At 44.2% G+C, this 23,519-nt stretch overlaps 1 protein-coding gene across 1 annotated transcript in view; it reads right to left on the bottom strand.

Moving 5' to 3' along the window:
• Positions 1-3,428: 3,428 nt before the first annotated feature.
• Positions 3,429-23,519, bottom strand: part of si:ch211-26b3.4 (connector enhancer of kinase suppressor of ras 2) — a 370,819-nt gene continuing 350,728 nt past the window's right edge. The window contains exons 19-23 of the mRNA XM_055643472.1: positions 23,416-23,486; positions 19,754-19,854; positions 17,894-18,428; positions 12,455-12,654; positions 3,429-5,121 (exon numbers count right to left, since the gene is read on the bottom strand). Of these exons, the coding sequence (XP_055499447.1) occupies positions 4,906-5,121; positions 12,455-12,654; positions 17,894-18,428; positions 19,754-19,854; positions 23,416-23,486 (1,123 nt within the window). The 3' untranslated portion in view covers positions 3,429-4,905. The remainder of the gene's footprint in view (positions 5,122-12,454; positions 12,655-17,893; positions 18,429-19,753; positions 19,855-23,415; positions 23,487-23,519) is intronic.

Below are 23,519 nucleotides of genomic sequence, written 5' to 3' on the forward strand. Positions count from 1 at the left end.
TATTTATTTCCAGAGTCAGTCCACAAACTATAAAATTCAATGCAGTTTCATTCATCTGGAATGGCGGGATTATAATAATAATAATAATAATAATAATAATAATAATAATAAATTTTATTTATGGGCGCCTTTCAAGAGTCTCAAGGACACCTTACAAAAATTTAGCAGGTAGAAGAAAAACATGTAAGGGGAATGAAATAAATAGTAGAGACATGACTAGTACACAAAGTAAAGACAGAATTCAATACAAAACACAATAATAAGGCAATGAATGCACAGATGAAAAGGGAGGGGGACGTGGGGCTAAGGTTAGGCAGAGGTGAAGAGATGGGTCTTGAGGCGGGACTGGAAGATGGTGAGGGACACGGAATTGTGGATCAGTTGGGGGAGGGAGTTCCAGAGCCTGGGAGCTGCCCTGGAGAAGGCTCTGTCCCCTAAACTGCGGAGGTTGGACTTGTGGATTGAGAGGAGACCGACAGATGTGGATCTGAGGGACCGTGAGGGTTGGTAGGGGGAGAGGAGGTCAGTGAGATATGTGGGGGCCAGATGGTGGAGGGCTTTGTAGGTGAGGATCAGGATTTTGTAGGTGATCCGGTGGGAGATGGGAAGCCAGTGAAGTTTGAGGACTGGAGTGATGTGATGCCAGGATTTGGTGTGGGTGATGAGTCGGGCGGCTGCGTTCTGGACCAGTTGTAGTCGGTTGATGTAGGTGGAGCTGATGCCAAGGAGAAGTGAGTTGCAGTAGTCCAGTCGGGAGGAGATGAAGGCATGGATGAGTCTTTCAGCAGTGGGAGGTGTGAGAGAGGGTCTGAGTTTGGCGATGTTGCGGAGATGAAAGAAGGAGGTTTTAATGACATGGCGGATGTGAGGCTCAAGGGAGAGGGTGGAATCAAAGATCACGCCAAGGTTGCGGGCCTGGGGAGATGGGGAGACAGTGGTGCCGTTGATGGTGAGAGTGGGGTTATTGATTTTGCTGAGTGTGGCTTTGGAGCCTATGAGGAGGAATTCTGTCTTATCGCTGTTGAGTTTGAGGAAATTATGTTGCATCCAGGTTTTTATAGCTGACAAACAGGAGTTGATATGGGAGGGGGGGAGGGGGGGAGGGGTTGTGGGGGGATTTGGTGCCAAGGTAAATCTGGGTGTCTTCAGCGTAACAGTGGAAGTCCAGGTTGAAGTGGCGGAGTATCTGACCAAGGGGGAGGATGTAGATGATGAAGAGGAGGGGGCCGAGTACGGAGCCTTGGGGAACGCCTTGAGTGACTGAGGGCATGGTGTTGTATAAACATTATCAAAGTCACTGGATTATTGTACTAAAGAAAATGATCACCAGTTATTTATCATTAAGATGCAGTTATAAAATAGTACACATGACAAAGCCTTATCCTAGCAAAGAAACAAGGCAATATTAAAAAAAAAGTTACTTTTGAAATTTTACCCCAATTCCCTGTGACAAAATTATAATGTTTATTTGAAATCCTGATAGTAATCTGGAGCACTATAGCATATTCTCGCTTCACAACACCATGCCCAGAGTTAACATTGGGAGAAGGCAGGAAACATAGAAAATAGGTGCAGTAGTAGGCCATTCGGCCCTTCGAGCCTGCACTGCCATTCAATATGATCATGGCTGATCGTCCAACTCAGTATCCTGTACCTGCCTTCTCTCCATACCCCCTGATCCCCTTAGCCACGAGGGCCACATCTAACTCCCTCTTAAATATAGCCAATGAAATGGCCTCAACTACCCTCTGTGGCAGAGAGTTCCAGAGATTCACCACTCTCTGTGTGAGAAAACTGGAATCAAAGGAAAAGATAAAAGACAAATGTAATTAAATGAGACAGTACATGATAGATGTTTCAGTCTGACGTAGGGTTCTGACCCAAAACGTCACCTATTCCATTTCTCCAAGATGCTGCCTGACCCGCTGAGTTAGTCCAGCATTTTGTGTCTAACTTCGGTTTAAACCAGCATCTGCAGTTCCATCCTACACAAAAGAGACGGCATTATGCTTCCATTACTAGACTAGAAAATAATAAAAAATAATCTGCTTATTTTGACGACTGTTTATTAAACGTAGATTCTATCAAATTCAATGAAGGAATACCATCCATAGTGAAGAAACCTTATGCAGATATTTATCTTGATTTTTTGTGAAGAATCATTGGCATGTATCATTCATATTAAATATGATCGAGGTAATTCTGCAGTGTTAATTTCTCTTTCCATTGTGCAATGAATATTGGATCAAGTTTTTCTATTCCAAGTAAAACATTCTGATCTTGTCCATATGTAACAAGGTTAACCTGCCAAATAAAATAAAACCCAAAGAATAATGCTACAATGTGACCCAACTGATGCAAACTGGGGATTGACAAAATGTCCATGTGGACTCCTCACTATCACAGGACACATTCAATAATAACATTACCTCCATACTGTCTGGGTACATGTAACCAAATGTAACACAATGTCCATTTTGTTCCAGGACACATACTTTCTCTCAGAGGGTGGTGGATACATGGTACGAGCTGCCAGAGGTGGTAGTTGAGGCAGGTGCTCTGATAGCATTTATAAGACACTTGGACAGGTAGATGGATAGGAAAGGTTTGGAAGGATATTGGCCAAACACAGGCAAACAGGACTAGCTTAGATGGGGCGTTTGGGTCAGCATGGATGAGTTGGACCAAAGGGTCTGTCTCCATATTGTATGACTCGAGAACATGCAACCAATTCCATTCAATCTCCATACTGTCACTAGACACATAGCAAGGATCACATAGAACTGAAGTCATTTGGCCCTGTCTAGGTCAGTGCTTAAGTTCCACATAATCTTCATCCAAACTTAAGGCATCTTACCCAATCTGCACGTCTCCTCTTGTTCTTAGTATACATACCTACTTTGATCATTGAATTTTATCAGTGGCCATTTCACTTCATTGCTCCCTGGTTTTAGAAAGATTGGAACACAACATCACTGAATCAGGAGTTGTTTATACCAATCTGTCTCGATTGTAATCATTAAAAAAAAGACACAAAATGCTGGAGTAACGGGGCAGGCAACATCTTTGAAGAACATGGATTGGTAACGTTTTGGTTTGGGACCCTTCTTCAGGCTCATTTTTGCAAACACTGGTCTGAAGAAGGGTCTCGACCCGAAATGTTACCAATGCCAATAAACTCACTTGAACTTGAAATGTTACCAATGCCAATAAACTCACTTGAACTTGAACTTGAAATGTTACCAATGCATGTTCTTCAGAGATGTTGTCTGACCCACTGAGTTACTCTGGCACTTTGTATCTTTTTTTGTAAAGCAGCATCTGCAGTTCCTTGTGTCTCTATCACAATCATGAAAGGCTTTTGCGCAAGGCAGATCAAAACACATCTCATCTCTTCAAGGGAACCGGATGAAGACAGTCAAAGAAGATACTGTATCACAGCGAGTTTAATTTAATGAAGTCAGAAGTTTTACAACTCAAGTTTACAACTGTTTAAAAAGACTAACTTTAAATTATGAAGAATAACTGTTCCTTTCAATGATGCACAAAACACCTGTTAATATTTAACCATAGCATTGCAAAAGTAAAATGTTTGATTTTATTGTTGCAGTGCAACTTACAACTCATACATGGTTGTACGTATTATGAGGTATAGACACAGTGGAAACGTACAGTGAAAAGCTACAGTTGCCAAATAACCTACTTGTCATCACTACATAAACAAGTGAGTTCAATGCCCGTCAGTAACTGATGTGTTTTCCATCGACTTCAAATTAAAAACAGACTGAATTACATTCTCAAATTGGCATGGATGAAAAAAAAAGACTCAATGAGGTCTTCGAACACTAATAAGGAATTCTGTCGACATTAAGTGATCCAAATGATGATTATCACAGTTTCAGTACACTCCTTCTCCTCAGCCTACAGTTAATGGCGCAAGTAAAGTGCAAGCAATAAAGACAACACAATAATGTGTTCAGATAAGTCTTACTATTTGTGTCTTTTTTTAAAGGTACGGTGTGATCTAACAAGTCTTCTGTCTACCTGCATATAATTAGAATCTTTACCCTAAGACCCAGAGCCAACCCCTCCCTGCCAGTTCACCATTGACAATGGTACAAAACTGAAGGCTAGATTCTACCATGGATGTATCCACAGCTCACCTTTTAGACTCTGGGCCCAAGCATATACGTTTTGAGTCAATTTGTTTTTGACAAGCAACTGTATAAAAAATTGTGAGCAGGGAGTCATATATAAATCTTAATACTTAGATATTTTTAGTCATTTTCATATACAGCTTTTAGCTATAGTTTTAATAAAAGCTGGTTGTTTTCAAAGGGACATCAAAAATTACTCTTGTTCATTCAGTGTTATACTAGCAAAACTTTACATACTTTACATACATTCAGCAATTTGTATGTTCAATGCTTACATAAAAACAAATGTTCATCTAAAACTGTGAGTAGATTAAGACATTCCCCTCTGGTTCAGAGATTGTTATCAACCACTTTTCACCAGTGTTATTTATTAAGATGGGTTGAGTTGTGTCAGTATAAAACTTTGGAACGTGTAGATGCTGTTGACTAAAAGCTTGGTTTTATTTTAGTACAACATATGTGTATACTTATAACTTTTATGAGTTCTATTGTTCACCCTTTCAGATGCAAGTTTGAAAGCACACTGTGTCGACCAACAGAAACAAATAAAATTTTGGAAGAAACAGAATACAGACGTTATCTCATGCACATATTAGGCATCCTGTGACACTATTGGTGTTATCTGATCTATGTACAAGAATACTGCTGAATACATTATGTACAAATATACAAACGCGGATGCTAACCATGTGTTAGCACGGTGAGATGCTGCTGTCTGCTGGGCTGTGTGCTCCCGTTAAAAATTGATTCACACATGGGTTTCGATGAACGAGTGCGTATGAGTCAAGAGAGGTGCTGGCGAGAGCAGTTCAGATGCACCATTCTGTGGCTTCATCACAGGACTGTATCCACAAATGTCCAGGAAAAACTCGTGATTCAGCCACTTCCACTCTCGAAATTGTTTGGATGTCATGTAGGGATCTTCGAGAACCTGGTTGATTATCACCAGGTCTCCTTCTTTTGCCTGAATAAGTAAATAGATTAAAGTGAGCAATGCAAAATTCTTCCATTTTTCATAAGACTCGACTCAATGGACAAGATTGCTAAGACCGCTGTTACTGTCCAACCCTTTTGTTACACTCGTATGAATGTAGGTATATACAGTAAGTAGCAACTGTGTGCTCTGTTCATTTAGTTTTAATTCAGTTTAGTTGATTGTCATGCGTACCAAGATACAATGAAAAGCTTTTGATGCATGCTATCCACTCAGCGGAAAGATTATACATGATTACAATCGATCTGTCCACCGTGTCTGGATACAGGATAAAGGGAATAACGTTTAGTGTAAGATAAAGTGCATGATATAGTGCAAAATCCTTATCCTCCTTGACTACCTGATCCTTAATGTCCTTACACTGCAAAGAGGTCGCCAAACTTAGCCGAAATGTTCTACTGGCTAAGGCTGAAAAATCTTGTTGGGAGCAGTGATCCATTGATTTCCATTGGCTTTTGAGTAAAGAGTAATTCCTGACATTACCAAACTCTTGGTTACATTTCTTAAGGTGTTCAATGTGGCTCTGTAAGAAAGTCGGCATGTACTGAATTAAGAGCAAAATTCCGCCAGTTGGAATTGATAAGGTAAATGCACAGAGTATTTTACTGAGGGTTGGGGAACCAGAGGACATAGGTTTAAAGTGAGAGTGGAAAGATTTAATAGGAACCTGAGGGGCAACGTTATCACTCAGGTGTTGGTGGATATATGAAACGAGTTGCCAGAGTAGGTAGGTTAGTTTAGAGATACAGAGTGGAAACAGGCCCTTCGTCCCACTGAGTCTGTACTGGCTAATGAACACCTGTTCACTAGTTCTATGTTAACCCAGTTTCACATCTTACACACGAGGGGCAATTTACAGAAGCCAATTAACTCACAAACCTGTACGTCTTTGGAATGTGAGAGGAAATCGGAGCACCCAGGGAAAACCCACGTGATCACAGGGAGAACGCACAAATTCCGTACAGACAGCACCCATAGTCAGGATCGAACCTGGGTCTCTGGGGCTGTGAGGCAACAACTCTACCACTGTGTTCAAGAAGGAACTGCAGATGCTGGAAGATCGAAGGTACACAAACATGCTGGAGAAACTCAGCGGGTGCAGCAGCATCTATGGAGCGAAAGGAAATAGGCGACGTTTCGGGCCGAAACCCTTCTTCAGACTGATGGGGGGTGGGGGGGAGAAGGAAGGAAAAAGGGAGGAGGAGGAGCCCGAGGGCGGGGGGATGGGAGGAGAGCTCGAGGGCGGGGGGATGGGAGGAGAGCTCGAGGGTTAAGGAAGGGGAGGAGACAGCAAGGGCTAGCAAAACTGGGAGAACTCTACCGCTGTGCCGCCCCAGTTGAGGCAGGTACCAAAACAACATTTAAAAGATACTGACTGATCATCTTTTTGGGCATTCAATAAAGTTTTCTTATGTTTGGTTGATTAAGTCAGAAATATATATTTTTGCTGCTGTTTCAGGGTTCAATTGAGATAGGAACAAGTTTGCAGTTTAAACAATATGCCCCAGTCAGGAATAATTACTTTGTTGGACCGCTGGTTCTATTTTTAGAAAAAAGACTTGATTGATTAGAGATTTTTTATTGATGAATTAGACACCTAAATGTTCTATTAATGGCAGTGGGGAGAATGTTCATGCAGCACATTGCAAGGGACTTCAAGATCATTTAGATTAAAAGTAGCTTGCCAGCCTAATGCATGAACACAGAGGTTATATGTATTAGTGAAAGAGAAGAAGACGTGCATTTATTATTTAATAAAGGATTCATTAAAAAGTAAAATACAAATCTCAAACATAATGCATTGACGTTTGGAGCAGAACCTATCATCCAAGTGCAGAAGATTGTTGAAAGAGGTTTTTCCAACACGCCTGCGTTTGGTCCATATCCCTCCAAGCCTGTCCTATCCCATGTACCTGTCTAACTGATTCTTAAATGTTGCATGGTCCCTGCCTCAACTACCTCCTCTGGCAGCTTGTTCCATACACCTACCACCCTTTGTGTGAAAAAGTTACCTCTCAGATTCCTATTAAATCTTTTCCCTTCACCTTAAATCTGTGTCTTCTGGTCCTCGATTCACGTACTGTGGGCGAGAGACTCTGTGCATCTAGTGGTGTCTGGTGCTGTGAGGCAGCAGCTCTACCAGCTACGCCACTGCGGCAGCCAGCATGCTGCCTGGGTTGGTGGGTATTGGCTACAAGCAGAGATTTGGACCAATTTGAATTGCTTTCTCTGGAATGCTGGAGATTGAAGGGAGACCTGATAGAAGCAACTACAACTGTGAGAGGTAGGCTGTTGGAGCCTTTCTCCCAGGCCCAAATGTCAAATCCGAGAGGGCATAGGTTCAATGTGAGAGGGGGTAGGTTTAATAGGAACTTGAAGGGCAACTTTTTCACACAGGATAGTGGATATAGGACGAGCTGCCAGGGGAAGTAGTTGAGACAGGTACAATTGCAAGATATAAAATGTATTTGGATCAGTACATAGATAGAAAAGAAGTAGGGATATATGGGATAAACGCAGGAAAATGGAACTAGCTTAGATGGGAGGCATCATGGATGAGTTGGGCTGAAGGGTCTCGTTCTGTACTGTATGCCACGTTTGACTCTATGACACAAACTATGTTAACTTTCATGTCTATTTGATGGGCTGCTGAGATCCGAAGCATCCTGTCAGACAATACTGACCTGGTTCAAGGGTGGCGTGTAGGCGAGGGGTTAAATCTCAAGACCACAAAGGGTTACAAACCCATCAGAGGTCAGATCTACCAACTGTATATAACTGATCATTTCACACACACCAAATTGAAAAGAAATGATCTATCTTTTGATTTCATTTTTCAAATCATGCCATGCATTTTCAAAGACTTTAACTTAAAAAATGAAACCTGTCAGAAAAATGGAAATAGTTCCAAATATTTAATTTATGAAACTCATTAACTCTCCCAGGATCATGCAATGGAAAGATTTTTATGTGACTAAGAAATAAGCTGGATAAATTGATGATGTTATTTTTCATCTACCATTGTCTGCCTTTAAGTGTTCGGCTTTGTACGGACACCAGGTGCCTCTGTTGAGCAAAGCATTCTCCTCATTCAATGCATTCTACCCACTGCACAAAGACAAAGGATAGGAAAGGTTTAGAGGGATGTGGGCCAAACGTGGGCAGGTGGGACTAGTGTAGATGGTCGTAGGCAAGCTGGGCCGAAGGATCTGTTTCCGTGCTGTTTGACTCAATAGCCCTCAAGACCGAAATAGACAAATGGAGGGAGAGCGATGTGTCTCTTGCTGACAGGAGTGCGTATCATTTTAGTGTGCATGCAAATAACCTCACCGAGGGTTCATGGGTGACTCAAATCTAAAGCATAACATTGAGTGCAAAAGTTCATTGAACTGACTCCCAAGATGCTGGAGGTGGGCAGTGGAGAGAGGGGGTGTGCAGACTCAATGTTATGGCACAAATGCACCCCGTCATCTCAGTCCTGCTACGGAGGAGCTCAGTCTTTTACCCAGTGGTGGGAAATCAAAAGCAAGTCGACATTTGTTTAAGGTGAGAGGGGCAAGATTTAATAGGAACCTGAGCGGCAACTTGGTGGGTATAAGGATGAGCAGCCAGAGGAGGTAGTTGAAGCAGTTACAATAACATTTGAAAGACACTTGGACAGGTACATGGATTTAGAGAGGTATGGGCCAAACGCAAGCAAATGGGACCAGCTCAGATCTTGGTTGGCATGGATGTTGGGCTGACGGGCTTGTTTCCATTTAGTATAACCATGATACTCGCTCATTGCCTTTGCAGGTGCAATGCTGACCACCCCACTGTGCCTTTGTTGGTAAGTGCATTGACCACTGCATGTGCAAGCTGTGTTGGGAAGCCTCTGTGAGGGAAAGTACTGGGTTGGCCAAGAGCAAGACTTAATGTCTTGGCTGAAGACTTGATTTCCAATCTCATTGCAGCAGATGTGGAATTTCAATTCTGTTAGTCAACTATTCTGGAATTCTAAAAAGCAGTCTCAGTAATGTTGGGCAGAATTTTCAGATTCTTGTGAAAACTCACTGCTGCCTTCCAGGAAATTATTTTAAATGATTCTGTTCATAGAGAGGCGCAGCACACAAACTGGCATCCACATTGTCAAACAGGCGACGTACCTTCACTTGGCCCATCAAACGTTTCCTAACTGTGTACCTGTCAAAGTGTCTTTTAAATGGTGTTATAGTACCTGCCTCAACTACCTCCTATGGCAGCTTGTTCCATACACCCACCGTGTGAAAAGTTGCCTCTCAGGTCCCTTTGAATCTTTCCCCACTAACCTTAAAACTATGCCTTTTTGACTTCTCTACCCTAGGGAAAATGGAATGACTGTTCACTTTATCCATGCCCCTCGTGATTTTATATACTCCTGTAAGGTTTTATTTTGGAATGGACCCTTCTGGTCTCTCATTCTTCCTCTGCCTTTCAAAAAGATCCTGGTTGGCTGTTTACCTCACTGCCACTCTCCTGCACATCCCCGTATCTAATGAGTTCCTTAATATGTCAAAATCTATTGACCTCTGACCTCTGTCAGAGACTAAGCTACAACGGACTCCCAAAGATGCACCACTCTCTGGTCGAAGACATTTCAATCCCATCAATTTCTCCAATACTAGTTTCTTCAAACCAAAGCTAATTTCTTTGAGCACATTGAGAAATGGATTATTTGCTTAACTTCCCATTTATATTTGATAATCCCAGTTGCTTTCATCTCAGTCTGGAAGGGAAGCTGCTTAAGGACCAGCCTTTTCCTTTTAGTATAGAAACACCCATCATGTTCATAAGCTATAGGAACAGAATTTGGCCATTCGGCCCATTAGATCTACTCTGCCATTGACTCATGGCTGATCAATCTTTCCCCCTCTACCCTATTCTCCTGCTTTCTCCCCACAACCTTACTAATCAAGTATCTGTCAATCTGCTCCTTAAAAATACCCAATGACTTGGCCTCCGCAGGCGTCTGTGGCAATTAATTCCACGGAATTCTTTGTTTATTTTTTGTTTCTACTTTCTAAATTTCCCTGACGCACTGTGTAAAAATAAATACTGGTAGATTTCACTCCTTGATGACATTGTTCTAATATACGGTTTAAATTCAGATTTATTATTGTCACCTGTATTAAAGTACAGGGGAAAGCTTTGTTTTGAGTGCTATATCAGATATACCACACATAGATAAATCAGTTCAAACTGAAGTGCAGTAGATAGAGCAAAGGGGAAGATACAGAGTGCAGGGTACAGTATTGCAGCAAGTAGGTTCCATGGACAAAGTCCAATGTCCGCAGTGGGGTAGAGGCTGGCCTTTTCCTTTTTTGTATTTTTACAGAAACGCCCGTCATCTCTTTTGTTTCTCACTCCACTATTTTCCTCCTTGGAGATTTTGTTCCTCGGGTCAATTCTGAAGGCCATTCTTTGTGTTCGTTGACTAAATGAAGAGGATTCAGGATGGATCTGGATTAACTGCTGGGGGTTAGTGATGGGAGAATTGGATGTTTGCTGGATCACCAGGTGAATTCAAAATGGCTCATATTGGAAACTTCTCACCCCTTTCACCTTAAGCCCATATCCTCTGGTTCCCCTACACTGCATAAAAGAGTCCCCGTGATTTCTCTATGCTGTATAAAGACTCTGTGCCTTCACCCTATCTATTCCCCACACGATATCAAGGATATCCTGGCTGGACCGTTGATTAAGCTCTTCAGGATATTCTGAGTGTTTTAATTTACAAGTCGTACAAGATATCTTTACAATATAATTATCTACATTGGAGATGTTTATAAAAGTGTGCAGAGCGAGTCTACATACAAGAAAAATGATCGAATAGAGTGTCTCAATCTGCATCTTTTAAGATTACAATAAGATTAAAAGAGCAACACCAAACAAACACATTTTAACAAATTATAAAATTGGTGATTGCTCCCTTTTACCATGGACATTTAAGGGTGTTAAAATCAACAGAGATTAAATAATTTTACACACAATCAAATGAAGGTCCTCTTTCTATTGAGCAGTTTTAACCACCTTATTTCACCACATTATTAACAATAAAGTACAATTACTGCACCAATAATTTGGGTTTATGTTGCTCATGTTCATGCCTAATCTGCATCTTATTTACATATCCTCACTTTGAATATTCTAATTGTCTTCCAGTATCTAATTCCTTCTGGTGGTGGGGAATAGGGCTCTAGATTCACATTGGAGAGGGTGTAAAAATAATGTTTCTCGATTCCCTTCCTTAATGATACAGTTCTAATATTGTTAACATGTCCTCTTAATTTTGATTCCCCCATGAAAGCGGGCGGCACAGCGGTAGAGTTGCTGCCTCACAGCGCCAGAGATCCGGGTTCGATCCTGACTACGCGCGCTGTCTGTACGGAGTTTGCACGTTCTCCCCAATAGCTGCGTGGGTTTTCTCCAGGTACTCCCGTTTATTCCCACACTCCAAAGACATCCAGGTTTGTATAAGATTGTTAAGGGTTTGGACACACTAGAGGCAGGAAACATGTTCCCGATGTTGGGGGAGTCCAGAACCAGGGGCCACAGTTTAAGAATAAGGAGTAAGTCATTTAGAACGGAGATGTTGAGACACTTTTTCTCACAGAGAGTGGTGAGTCTGTGGAATTACTCTGCATCAGAGGGCGATGGAGGCAGCTTCTATGGATGCTTTCAAGAGAGAGCTAGATAGGGCTCTTAAAAATAGCGGAGTCAGGGGATATGGGGAGAAGGCAGGAACGGGTTACTGATTGTGGATGATCAGTCATGATCACATTGAATGGCGGTGCTGGCTCGAAGGGCCATTCGGCCCTTCGAGCCAGCACCGCCATTCAATGGCTCGAATCACAATCAGTACCCCGTTCCTGCCTTCTCCTGCACCTATTGTCTATTGTCTATTGTAGGTAAATTAGCTTCGGTAAAATTGTAAATTGTCCCTAGTGTGTAAGATGGTGCTAGTGTACGGGTGACCGCTGGTTGGTGTGGATTGAAGGGCCTGTTTTCACTCTTTATCTCGAAAGTCTAAAGAGAGAATCTTAATATTAACCGCTTCAAATCCACACTTAATGCAACCTCTGCTCATTACTTCCTGATTTAACCCTTTGTATCTTGAACTTATACTGTCATGCTGAGAATCAATTTATTCTCTAGATATTTCTCCAACGAGAAAAAATGTGATCACATTTGAATTGCAGAGTGATTCAAAAATGTACTCAAATAGTGGGCATCAGATTAGCCAGGGCTTTGTAACTCGGAAGCCAGCAAGGCACATGCTTCTCACCTTAATTGTACTCTTCAATGCCCGAATGTGGTGTAATTTTTCATTGACAACTGGATCATTGCATCTTTTTATAAATGACCTTCGGAACTCTTGTTTGGTCGAAGGGCGTTGCTCTCCGATTGCTGAAAGACTCGCCTGCTCCAAGGATCTGTACAGCTCCTGCAAACCGTCTGTAGATCTTCTTGTCTCTGTTGCACTTTCTGCAGAGAAAGAACGGCGCTGTTGGAATCTTAGGGTGCACACCAACTAAGTCAATTACACACCAACACACAGCCTGAAATAAGACACAAGGTGCTAGAGTAACTCAGCCAGTCAGGCAGCATCGCTGGAGAAACATAGAAAATAGGTGCAGGAGTTGGCCATCCGGCCCATTGAGCCAGCACCGCCATTCAATATGATCCTGGCTGATCATCCAAAATCAGTACCCCATTCCTGATTTCTCCCCATATCACTTGATTCTGTTAGCCCTAAGAGCTCTCTTGAAAACATCCAGTGAATTGGCCTCCACTGCCTCCTGTGGCAGAGAATTCCACAGACTCACAACTGCCGGTTTGTAGGTTAAATGGCCCTCTGTAAATTTCCCCTGGTGTTTAGGGAGAGGATGAGAGAGCAGGATAACATAGAACTAGTGTAAACGGGTGAGTGATGGCGGACGTGGACTTTGTGGGGCAAAGGGCTCATGTCCATGCTGCATCTCTAAACTAAACTAATTCATGGTATAATCCAAAATGAGGAAGCCATCACTTGAAGAGCAGTTCATATAAAAACATGATTCATTATTCATGGATTTATAACAGAATTAAGCTCTGTAAAACTGAAATACAAATGTATACCTTAATAGTATAATGATATGAAACATTTAAAAACGTGTTTGCTAACCTGCTTTGATTAAACAAGATCTGGGGGACTAATCTCAATATTGGAACTAAAGTTACAAAAACCATCGAAATTTACATTTGTCAACAGAGTTCTGTTTGCAGAGAGACATAGGGAAAAACATCCATTAAAACAGAATACACACTCTTTAGACAGCCAAGCCCTGTGCACTGACTGAGATGTTTTGCGTGGAATTACTTTCTTAAAATAAATATTAATGTGTTCAGAGACTGACAGCATGGGAAGCCATCGAGTGGCCAACACACGTCATCGTGGTTGTAATTATTGTAACACCCATGGATTCATCAGTCTCAAAGTTAACGGATACATTTTAACATGTCATTCCTCCCACAGTTTGCAAGGTCACAAATACAAATGAGAATGATTTTTATGTGTATAAATATTATTGTTGGACAGAGTCCTAGAGTCATACAGCACAGAAACAGGTCCTTTAGCTCAACTTGCCCATACCAACCAAGATGCTTCATCAATGTTAATCCCACCTGCCTACGTTTGGCCCAAATCCCTCTAAACTTTCCTATCCATGTACCCGTCCAAATGTCTTTTAAATGTTAAAATACCCGCCTCAATTACCTCCTCACCAGGGCAGCTCGTTCCGCCATCTGTGTGAAAAGTTGCCCCTCAGATTCCTATTAAATCTTTCCCCCCTCAATTTAAACCTATTTCCTCTAGTTCTTGATTCCCCCACTGGGTAAAACAAGTTTGTATATTCACCCTAGCCCTCCCCTGATATGCAGGATATCCTGGCTGGATCTCTGATTAAAACTATTCAAGGAATTGTAGGTGTTTCTATTTACAGATCATACAAGATATCTTTGCAACTTAATTGGAGATAGAACTTAGCACTTACAACCGTACTGTAAAAGAACAGGCCCTTCGGCCCACAATGTCCGTGCCGAACATGAAGCCAAGATTAACTCTTGTCTGCCATATCCATCAATTCCCTGTATTAAACAAGATCTAGGGGTCACAGCTTAAGGATAAAGGGGAAATCCTTTAAGACCGAGATGAGAAAAACATTTTTCACACAGAGAGTGGTGAATCTGTGGAACTCTCTGCCACAAAGGATAGTTGAGGCCACAGTTCATGGGCTATATTTAAGAGGGAGTTAGATGTGGCCCTTGTGGCTAAAGGGATCAGGGGGTATGGAGAGAAGGCAGGTACGGGATACTGAGTTGGATGATCAGCCATGAATATATTGAATGGCGGCGCAGGCTCGAAGGGCCGAATGGCCTACTCCTGCACCTATTTTCTATGTATCTATGTATATCCATGTGCCTACCCAAAAGCCTCTTCAATGCCAATATCGTATCTGTTTCCACCACCACCCCCCGGCAGCACGCTCCAGGCACCCACCACCATCTGCGTGAAAAACATGCCCCACACATTTCATAGAGTTGTAGAGTTTTCTATGAAGGAAACAGGCCCTTCAGCCCAACCTGCCCACAACGGCCAAGATATCCCATCTATACTCGACCCACCTGCCCGTGTTTGGCCCCATAGCCCTCTAAACCTGTTCTATCCATGTACCTGTCTAAACGTTTCTTAAAAATAGCGATAGTCCCTGCCTCAACTGCCGCCTCCGGTAACTCGTTCCATACGACCACCACCCTTTGTGTGAAAAAGTTCCGATTAAATCTTCCCCTCATCACCTTAAGCCTGCGTCCTCTGGTTCTCGATTCCCCTTTGCCCCTCTCACCTTAAAGCTATGCCCTCTAGTATTTGGGGTTTTTTTCCATCCTGGGAGAAAGGTTCAGGCTGTCTACCCTCTCTCCTCCTCTCGGGATGAGATGATTATAGAAGTGTGCAGCGTAAGTTTATGTAACACGTGAAAAGAACCGACAGGGTGTCTAAAGCTATATATTTTATGATTACAATAAAAACAAACGAGGAACACCAAACAAACATATTTTAAAAATCACCAACTTGGTCTCTGCCTCCTCTTACCTTACAAATTCTCCACTCTTGAGCTGTTTCCACTGTTTTCAGACATAAGCAATGTAATCTCGCGGGGATTACATTATTTATGTCATGTGACTGTGGCCTTGGAGATCGGCCTGAAACAGGGAACAGGGGATTTTTAAAGTAAGAGAGGCAACACTCACTCCTCCAGTGGCTGATTCATTAAACTGCAACATCATTTGCATGCACTGTTTCTTTTTCTTTAAACGGTAATCTGGCGATATTTGTTGGTATGGAATTACTGCTCCAGGGTCATTCAGTCAAGTTCTCTCTCTCTCTCTCTCTCACACACACGTGATGTAATGGATCAAACACCAAGTAGTGGTAAAGTTCAACACCAGTGGTCGAGAGGCTTTGGTACGTTGGCGTTCACCAGTCAGGGCACTGAGTACGCTTGGGCAGCTTGCAACCCAGCGGTATGAATATTGATTTCTCTAACATCAAGTATCCCCTCTCTCTCCATCCCTCCCCCACCCAGTTCGTACCAGCTTCAAAGTCGTCTTGTTGAGTCTCATTTTCTGTAACTCATTTTCACCTAGCTCACAGCTAACAATGTGTAGGAAGGAACTGCAGATGCTGGTTTAAACCGAAGATAGACACAAAATGCTGGAGTAACTCAACGGGACGGGCAGCATCTCTGGAGACAAGGTATGGGTGATGATTTAGGTCAAGACCCTTCTTCACACTTTCGACTTTAGTCTTAAGAAGGGTTTCGACCTGAAACGTCACCCATTCCTTCTCTCCGGAGATGCTGCCTGACCCGCTGTTATTCCAGCTTTTTGTGTCTATCCACAGCTAACAATAGTCTGATTCCTTTATCATCATTACTTTTTTGCATAGCTTTCATTCATTTGTTCTATATCTCTCTACATCACCATCTATATCTCTCATTTCCCTTTCCCCTAACTCGCAGTTTGAAGAAGGGTCTTGATCCGAAACACACCAATTCCTTTTCTCCAGAGATGCTGCCTGACCTACTGAATTACTCCAGCTCTTTGTGTCTATTTTCAGTTTAAACCAGCACTAGACATTATTCATGTTATTCCCTTATCATATATCTGTGGATGGCTCGATTGTAAACATGTATTGTCCTTCCATTGTTTAGTTAGCACACAACAAAAGCCTTACACTGCACCACTGTATCACGTGACAATTAACTAAACTCAACTAAATGGTAGGGGGGTGTTGCAGAGGAGAGGGATCAAGGTGTACCGGTACATTGATCCCTTAAAGTGACATTACATCCAGGTCGGCTGTCCACTCTATCTATGCTTCTCATAACTTTATATACTTCTATCCGGTCTCCCCTCAACCTCCTGTGTTCCAGAAGAAACAATCCAAGTCTGTCCTGCTGCCAATGCCCTCTAATAGACAATAGACAACAGGTGCAGGAGTAGGCCATTTGGCCCTTCGAGCCAGCACCGCCATTCAATGTGATCATGGCTGATCATCCCCAATCTGTACCCCGTTCCTGCCTTCTCCCCATATCCCCTGACTCTGCTATTTTTAAGTGCCCAATCTAGCTCTCTCTTGAAAGCATCCAGTGAACCGGCCTCCACCGCCCTCTGAGGCAGAGAATTCCACAGACTCACCCCTCTCTGTGAGAAAAAGTGTTTCCTCGTCTCCGTTCTAAATGGCTTACTCCTTATTCTTAAACTGTGGCCCCTGGTTCTGGACTCCCCCCACCTGTCCAAGTCACCCTGCATTCTCATAGCTTCATCCTCACAGTTCACACTGCTTTGTGTCATCTGCACATTTGCTAATGTTATTTTGAACCATGCTAATGTTACTTTGAACTTTAATCCATGCAGTATTCTGGAAACCCTCCTCTACACCATTTTTCAAGTCTCCAAATCTTTGCTGTAATGGGGCGACCAGAACTGCAGGCAATATTCCCAATGTGGCCGACCCAAACAACCCATCCTGGTACACCCATCACAATGAATGGCGGGTGATGGCAATGAAGGGCCGAATGGCCTCCTCCTGCACCTATTTTCTATGTTTCTATGACAGAGATGCTCCTCCTCCAACCTTGTATGTTGCATTTGGTCCTCTCCATGCGGCCTCCTCTACATTGCCTCACAGATGCCAATGAATATTTTACCAGGCCCAGATTGACAGATTTATGATTAGTACAGGTGTCAGGGGTTATGGGGAGAAGGCAGGAGAATGGGGTTGAGAGGGAGAGATAGATCATCCATGATTGGATGGTGGAGTAGACTTGATGGGCCGAATGGCCTAATTCTGCAGCTGTAGTTTATGAACCTATGGCACTCAGTAATCAAGGGTGTTTTATTGCCAGATGTCCTGAACCAGAACAATGAAATCCTTACTTGCCCTCAGCTCCCTGCTCATTCTCAGCTCTCAAAGTTTGACCACCCTGTCTGCCTCCAGGTCAGTTCTCCCAGCAGCTTGCTGTTTGGTACAAGACCAATGTTGTTGGCTATGAAGCCTTTTGTGATGTACAGAGAATGTGAAATGCGAGAGGACAAATGAAGTGGACCGGCAGTCACACTGAGTGCTGCCCAATCACTCACTGAGGGCGGTGTACACACACAGAGGGATGTAGCCAGCACTGACCTTGCCTGCTGCTGCTGCTGCTGCTGCCGCCGCCGCCATTTTGCTTGATGCCCTGAATCTCGTCATCCTCCGACCTCTCCTCGGCCAACCCGGGAGGCAGCACGTGCGCTTTGATCCTGGCCTCGCGGTTCCTCGGTAGACTTTGGCTGCGCTGCTTGCAGACTCTAGCGTGAGTGTTGTGCCCCCGCTCGCACTCCACCAGCGGGAAGGGCCCGTCGCGGTCGTGGTGGTGGTGCCTCTGGACGGGCAGCGTGGCCTGCCGCCTCCTCTCGGGCGACATGGGCCCCGTGCGGCCCGGGACGTACTCCATCTCCAGCGGGACGGTCTGCAGGAAGTGTAGGCCCGAGCTGGTGAGTGGCGTCTCGATCAGGTCCTGCCACGATCGCCGCTCCCTGTACGAGGACCGGCAGCCGGACGAGTGCGTGCTCCCCGACGCCTCGTGCCGCGAGTCCTCCGCGGACGAGTGCGAGTACGTGGACTCGCTCGAGAAGTGGCGCCCGTGCTTCGGCTCAGGAAAGGGACTGGAAGAATTCACCTGTAGGGAAGTAGGCAGATGCGGTTACCGCCAAACATAACAATGACAATAATCCTAATCTCACCTCCATTTCGTAGGTAGAACAAAATGCTGGAGAAACTCAGCGGGTGAGGCAGCATCAATGGAGTGAAGGAATAGGTGATGTTTCGGGTCGAGACCCTTCTTCAGACTGATGTGGGGGTGGGGCGGGAAGAAAGGAAGAGGCAGAGACAGTGAGCTGTGGGAGAGCTGGGAAGGGGAGGGGAAGGAGGGAGAAAGCGGGGACTACCTGAAATTGGAGAAGTCAATGTTCATACCACTGGGGTGAGAGCTACCCAAGCGAAGTATGAGGTGCTGCTCCTCCAATTTGCAGTGGGCCTCACTCTGGCCGTGGAGGAGGCCCAGGACAGAAAGGTTGGATTCGGAATGGGAGGGGGAGTTGAAGTGCTGAGCCACCGTGAGATCGGGCTGGTTAATGCGAGCTGTGCGGAGGTGTTGGGCGAAGCGATGTAGAGTAATGATCATGGGGGTCACACAGCAGGGACAGAAGCCCTTCGGCCCAACTTGCCCACGCCAGCCAAGATTCCCCATCTACACCAGTCTCACCTGTCCGTGTTTCTAAAGAAGGCCGGCACAGTGGTGCAACTGGTAGAGTCGCTGCCGCACAGTGCCAGGGACCCGGGTGAGGTCTGGGTGGAGTTTGCACGTTCCCTCTGTGACCACGTGGGTTTCCTCCGGGTACTCCGGCTTCCTCCCACATCCCAAAGACGTGCGGGTTTGTAGTTTAATCGGCCCTCTGTAAATTGTCCCTAATGTGCAGGGAGTGGATGAGAAAGTGGGATAACGCAGAACTAGTGTCAACTGGGTGATCAATGATCAGCGTGGACTCGGTGGGCTGAAGGGCCTGTTTCCATCCAAATCCAAATATTAACTCTACGTCCATTTACGAGAGCGTGGCCCCCCCCCCTCCCCCCCCGCTCCTTCATTTGCAGTTATCCACACATATTAATGAATCGTTGAAGAAGGAACTGCAGATGCTGGAAAAATCGAAGGTAGACAAAAATGTTGGAAAAACTCAGCGGGTGAGGCAGCATCTATGGAGGCAACGTTTCGGGTCCCGCTGAGTTACTCCAGCATTATTGACCACCTATTAATGAAAGGTTATCGTTCTGCTTTCAACGTATCAAACCTTTGCCTGACACCCCTATCTGCCAGAAAACGGGGCAGTCACACCCCGAGTCCAAGACTAATCCATGTGGCCATTCCCGTGCTGAGTGGCTGAACACTATGTGAGTGTGCAAGACTATTGCTGCTATTAATGAAGGGCACTGCAGTCTGAGACTTACTGATGGGGTTCGGGGGTACGTGTCACACACGGCTGATGGGCCTTCTGCCTTCACCGTCAAGGAGTCGTTCACATCCTCTTGGTCACTCTCACTCCAGTAGTCTAAAGTGGAATAAAAACACCACACTTTCACAAATACAAATATGGAGGGGACACAAAGTGCTGGAGTAACTCAGTGGCTCAGGCAACATCTCTGGAGGACATGGGTTGGGACCCTTCTTCAGTCCCGATCTGTCACCTATCCATGGTCTCCAGAGATGCTGCCTGACAACGCTGAGTTGCTCCAGCGTTTTGTCTCCTTTGGCGTAAATTGTACAAGGCATTGGTGAGACCAAATCTGGAGTATGGGGTACAATTTTGGTCGCCAAATTATAGGAAGGATGTCAACAAAATAGAGAGAGTACAGAGGAGATTTACTAGAATGTTGCCTGGGTTTCAACAACTAAGTTACAGAGATAGGGTGAATAAGTTAGGTCTTTATTCTCTGGAGCGCAGAAGGTTAAGGGGGGACTTGATAGAGGTCTTTAAAATGATGAGAGGGATAGACAGAGTTGATGTGGACAAGCTTTTCCCTTTGAGAATAGGGAAGATTCAAACAAGAGGACATGACTTCAGAATTAAGGGACAGAAGTTTAGAGGTAACATGAGGGGGAACTTCTTTACTCAGAGAGTGGTAGCGGTGTGGAATGAGCTTCCAGTGGAAGTGGTTGGAGGCAGGTTCGTTGGTATCATTTAAAAATAGATTGGATAGGCATATGGGATGAGAAGGGAATGAAGGGTTATGGTATGAGTGCAGGCAGGTGGGACTAAGGGAAAAAAAAATTGTTCGGCACGGACTTGTAGGGCCGAGATGGCCTGTTTCCGGCCTGTAAATGTTATGAGGTTATATGGTATGGGGTAACCCAGCACCTGCAGTTCCACTGCACAACTTTTTCAGATAGGAAGAGCCGGGCAGGCTAGGATTTGATAGCTTGGAGCATGATTATGTAGAGGTGTATAAGATGGCGAGGTGTACAGATACGGTGAATACACACAGTCTCCCTTGGGGTTGAAGAATCATGGACTAGAGGGTAAACCTTTAAGGTGAGAGGGGGGAAATGAACAGGAATCTGACGGGCAACTCTTCACACAAAGGGGGGTGGGTATAGCAACATTTGAAAGACACTTGGGCAGGTACATACATATAAAAGGTTTGGCAGGATATGGGCCAGACATGGGCAAATGGGACTAGCGGAGATGGGGAATGTTTGTTGACATGGACTAGTTTTTCCGTACGGTTAGACTCCATCACTATGGGATGAGCTGCCAGAAGAGTTAGTTGGGGCAGGCCTTTTCGGCGACCTGTAACAACCTATGACGGGTGCTGGCAGTCTCCGAAAAGGTTGCGTAAGTGGGACAGCCCCTTTAGGGATGGACAATAAATGTTGAATCTGCCAGCAAATTCCATTTCCCGGGAATGATAGAATGATTCTTGGTGATTCTTGGTGCTCCCCAAGCTCCCCGTAGCTTGGGGAGCAACAGCCTGCCCTAGGAAATGACTAACAATGAAATGGTGAGCGAGTGTTCTGCCCACACAGTCATAACTAAGTTCAGTTGGCCTTTACATTCAGCCAAGTAATCTCCTCTAGAAATGTTGCTCGTGGTGTTGTGGCTGCCTGCTTTGTGCTGGAGTGAGTTAAATAACTCTTCATGCGTTAAGGCAAGCTTGGCCTCTGGTCCAGAACTCATATTTACCCATGCCCGATGTGCTGGTTTTAAATTAACGAAAAGGTTTGCAAAGAAAACTAAAGATGAACTGTTAACATTTTCTGTGTTATTGTTTCCTCAGGGGCTGCCGAACTATTCAACATCTTATCATAAAAAATAGGAGTAGAATTAATCCATTTTGCTCATCAATTCAATCATGGCTGATCCATTTTCCCCTCTTAACCCCATTCTCCTGCCTTCTCCCCGTAACTTTTAATGCCTTCACCAAATCAAAAGCCTATCAATCTCCACTTTAACAATACCCAATGACTTGGCGTCCACAGATTCAAGATTCAGTGAGTTTATTGTCATGTGTCCCAGATAGGACAATGAAATTCTTGCATTGCTTCAGCACAACCGAATATAGTAGGCATGAATACGGAACAGATCAGTGTGTCCAAGTACCATTATATAAATATATACACACATGAATAAATAACATTCATTTTATTTTATTTCATTTTATTCATTTCACAGCTGTCTGTAGCAGAATTCCACAGATTCACCACCCTGGTAGAAAGCCCCCTCCTCATCTGCATTCTAAAGGTACGTCCTTTTATTCTGAGGCTGTGTCCTCTGGTGCAGGACTCTCCCACTAGTGGAAACATCTGTACTTTACGCTCTGATATTGCATTCAACCCCCCGATTCGACCAACTGATGATGGGCTACTCATTCATGGACCATGAATTGACTGCAAGGCTATAACCACCCGCATGCCCTGAGATGCTGCCTGGCCCGCTGAGTTACTCCAGCTTTTTGTGTCTATCTTCGGTTTAAACCAGCATCTGCAGTTCCTTCCTACACAGCTCGTCTTTCCCACTCTGTGTTGGGAGGTTGAGGGTGGGAGTGGGTGGTGAACACAATCCAAACCACAAGGCCAAGTATAAATACCAAGTGATCTTCTCACAGGGATAAGGCAACACTCTCCTGCCCCCTCAATGTTAACCTCTTGTGAAACCCTCAATAGAAACTTGTATAATGTGGGTTGGTGCTGGCTAAATGTTTCAACTGATTAATCCCGTTTAAAATTATAAACTTCTCACTAGACTATTTTTGTCTGCTAATATAAAACAACAGTTAAAGACTTCTGAACCTCTTTATCTGATTAGTAATGGTCAAACAAACATAAGCACAAGGACATAGTTTCTCCCAAAGCAATAATAAGAATATCAAACATGGGACAGTACAGCAATTGAAAAGGCCCTTTGGCCCACAATGTCTGTGTGGGACATGATGTTGAGCTGATCAAATCTTATCTGCCTGCACGCGATCCATATCCCTTCATTTCCGTCACATCCGTGTGCTCATCTTAAAGCCTCTCAAACACCATGATCATATCTGCCTCCACCAGCACCACTTGCAGTGTGATCCAGGCACTCACCACCCCCTGTGTACAAAACAACTTGCTCCCGCACATCTCTTTTACACTTTTCTCTTTTCATCTGAAAGTTAAGCCCTCCAGTCTTTGGTATTTCCACCCTGAGGAAACAAGGTTCTGATTGTTCACCCTATCTATGCCAAGGATAAGAAAACATCAAGGATATCCACTGATATATGTGTGTTTATCTCCGGAGACGGAGATGGGTCTGAACAAATTCCTGACCCAAAACGTCACCTCCATGGATGTTGCCTGACCCGCTGAGTTTTTTGTATTGGGTTCCATGTTCCTGTATGTGTCTAACGTGTCTAATGCATCTGTGTCATACCCTCCCAGTAGGGCATCGATGGACATTCCTGTGTGTGCTCCGGACTGAGTCTGTTCTGGTTCCGAGCCAACATTGGACCCATCTTGCTGATCGAGAGCAACCAGTTCTAAAGGAAGTATTAGTAGGAGTTCCTCCCTCTCCCAGCTCCTAATAGAAAGCATCCTCATTGTGCAGGGGATTTAAAAAATGGTTTTAAAAGCTTCAGCTCACCTTCGTCGGGTCTGGTCACCTTATCATCGGGAGCGTAGCCAATAGCAGCCAAGCCCAGCCGATTCATCCACCTACAGCATAGAGGGAGAGAGGTGGTTGAGTGG

The sequence above is a fragment of the Leucoraja erinacea genome, chromosome 12, assembly GCF_028641065.1.
Source record: "Leucoraja erinacea ecotype New England chromosome 12, Leri_hhj_1, whole genome shotgun sequence".
Taxonomy (NCBI): Eukaryota; Metazoa; Chordata; class Chondrichthyes; order Rajiformes; family Rajidae; genus Leucoraja; species Leucoraja erinaceus.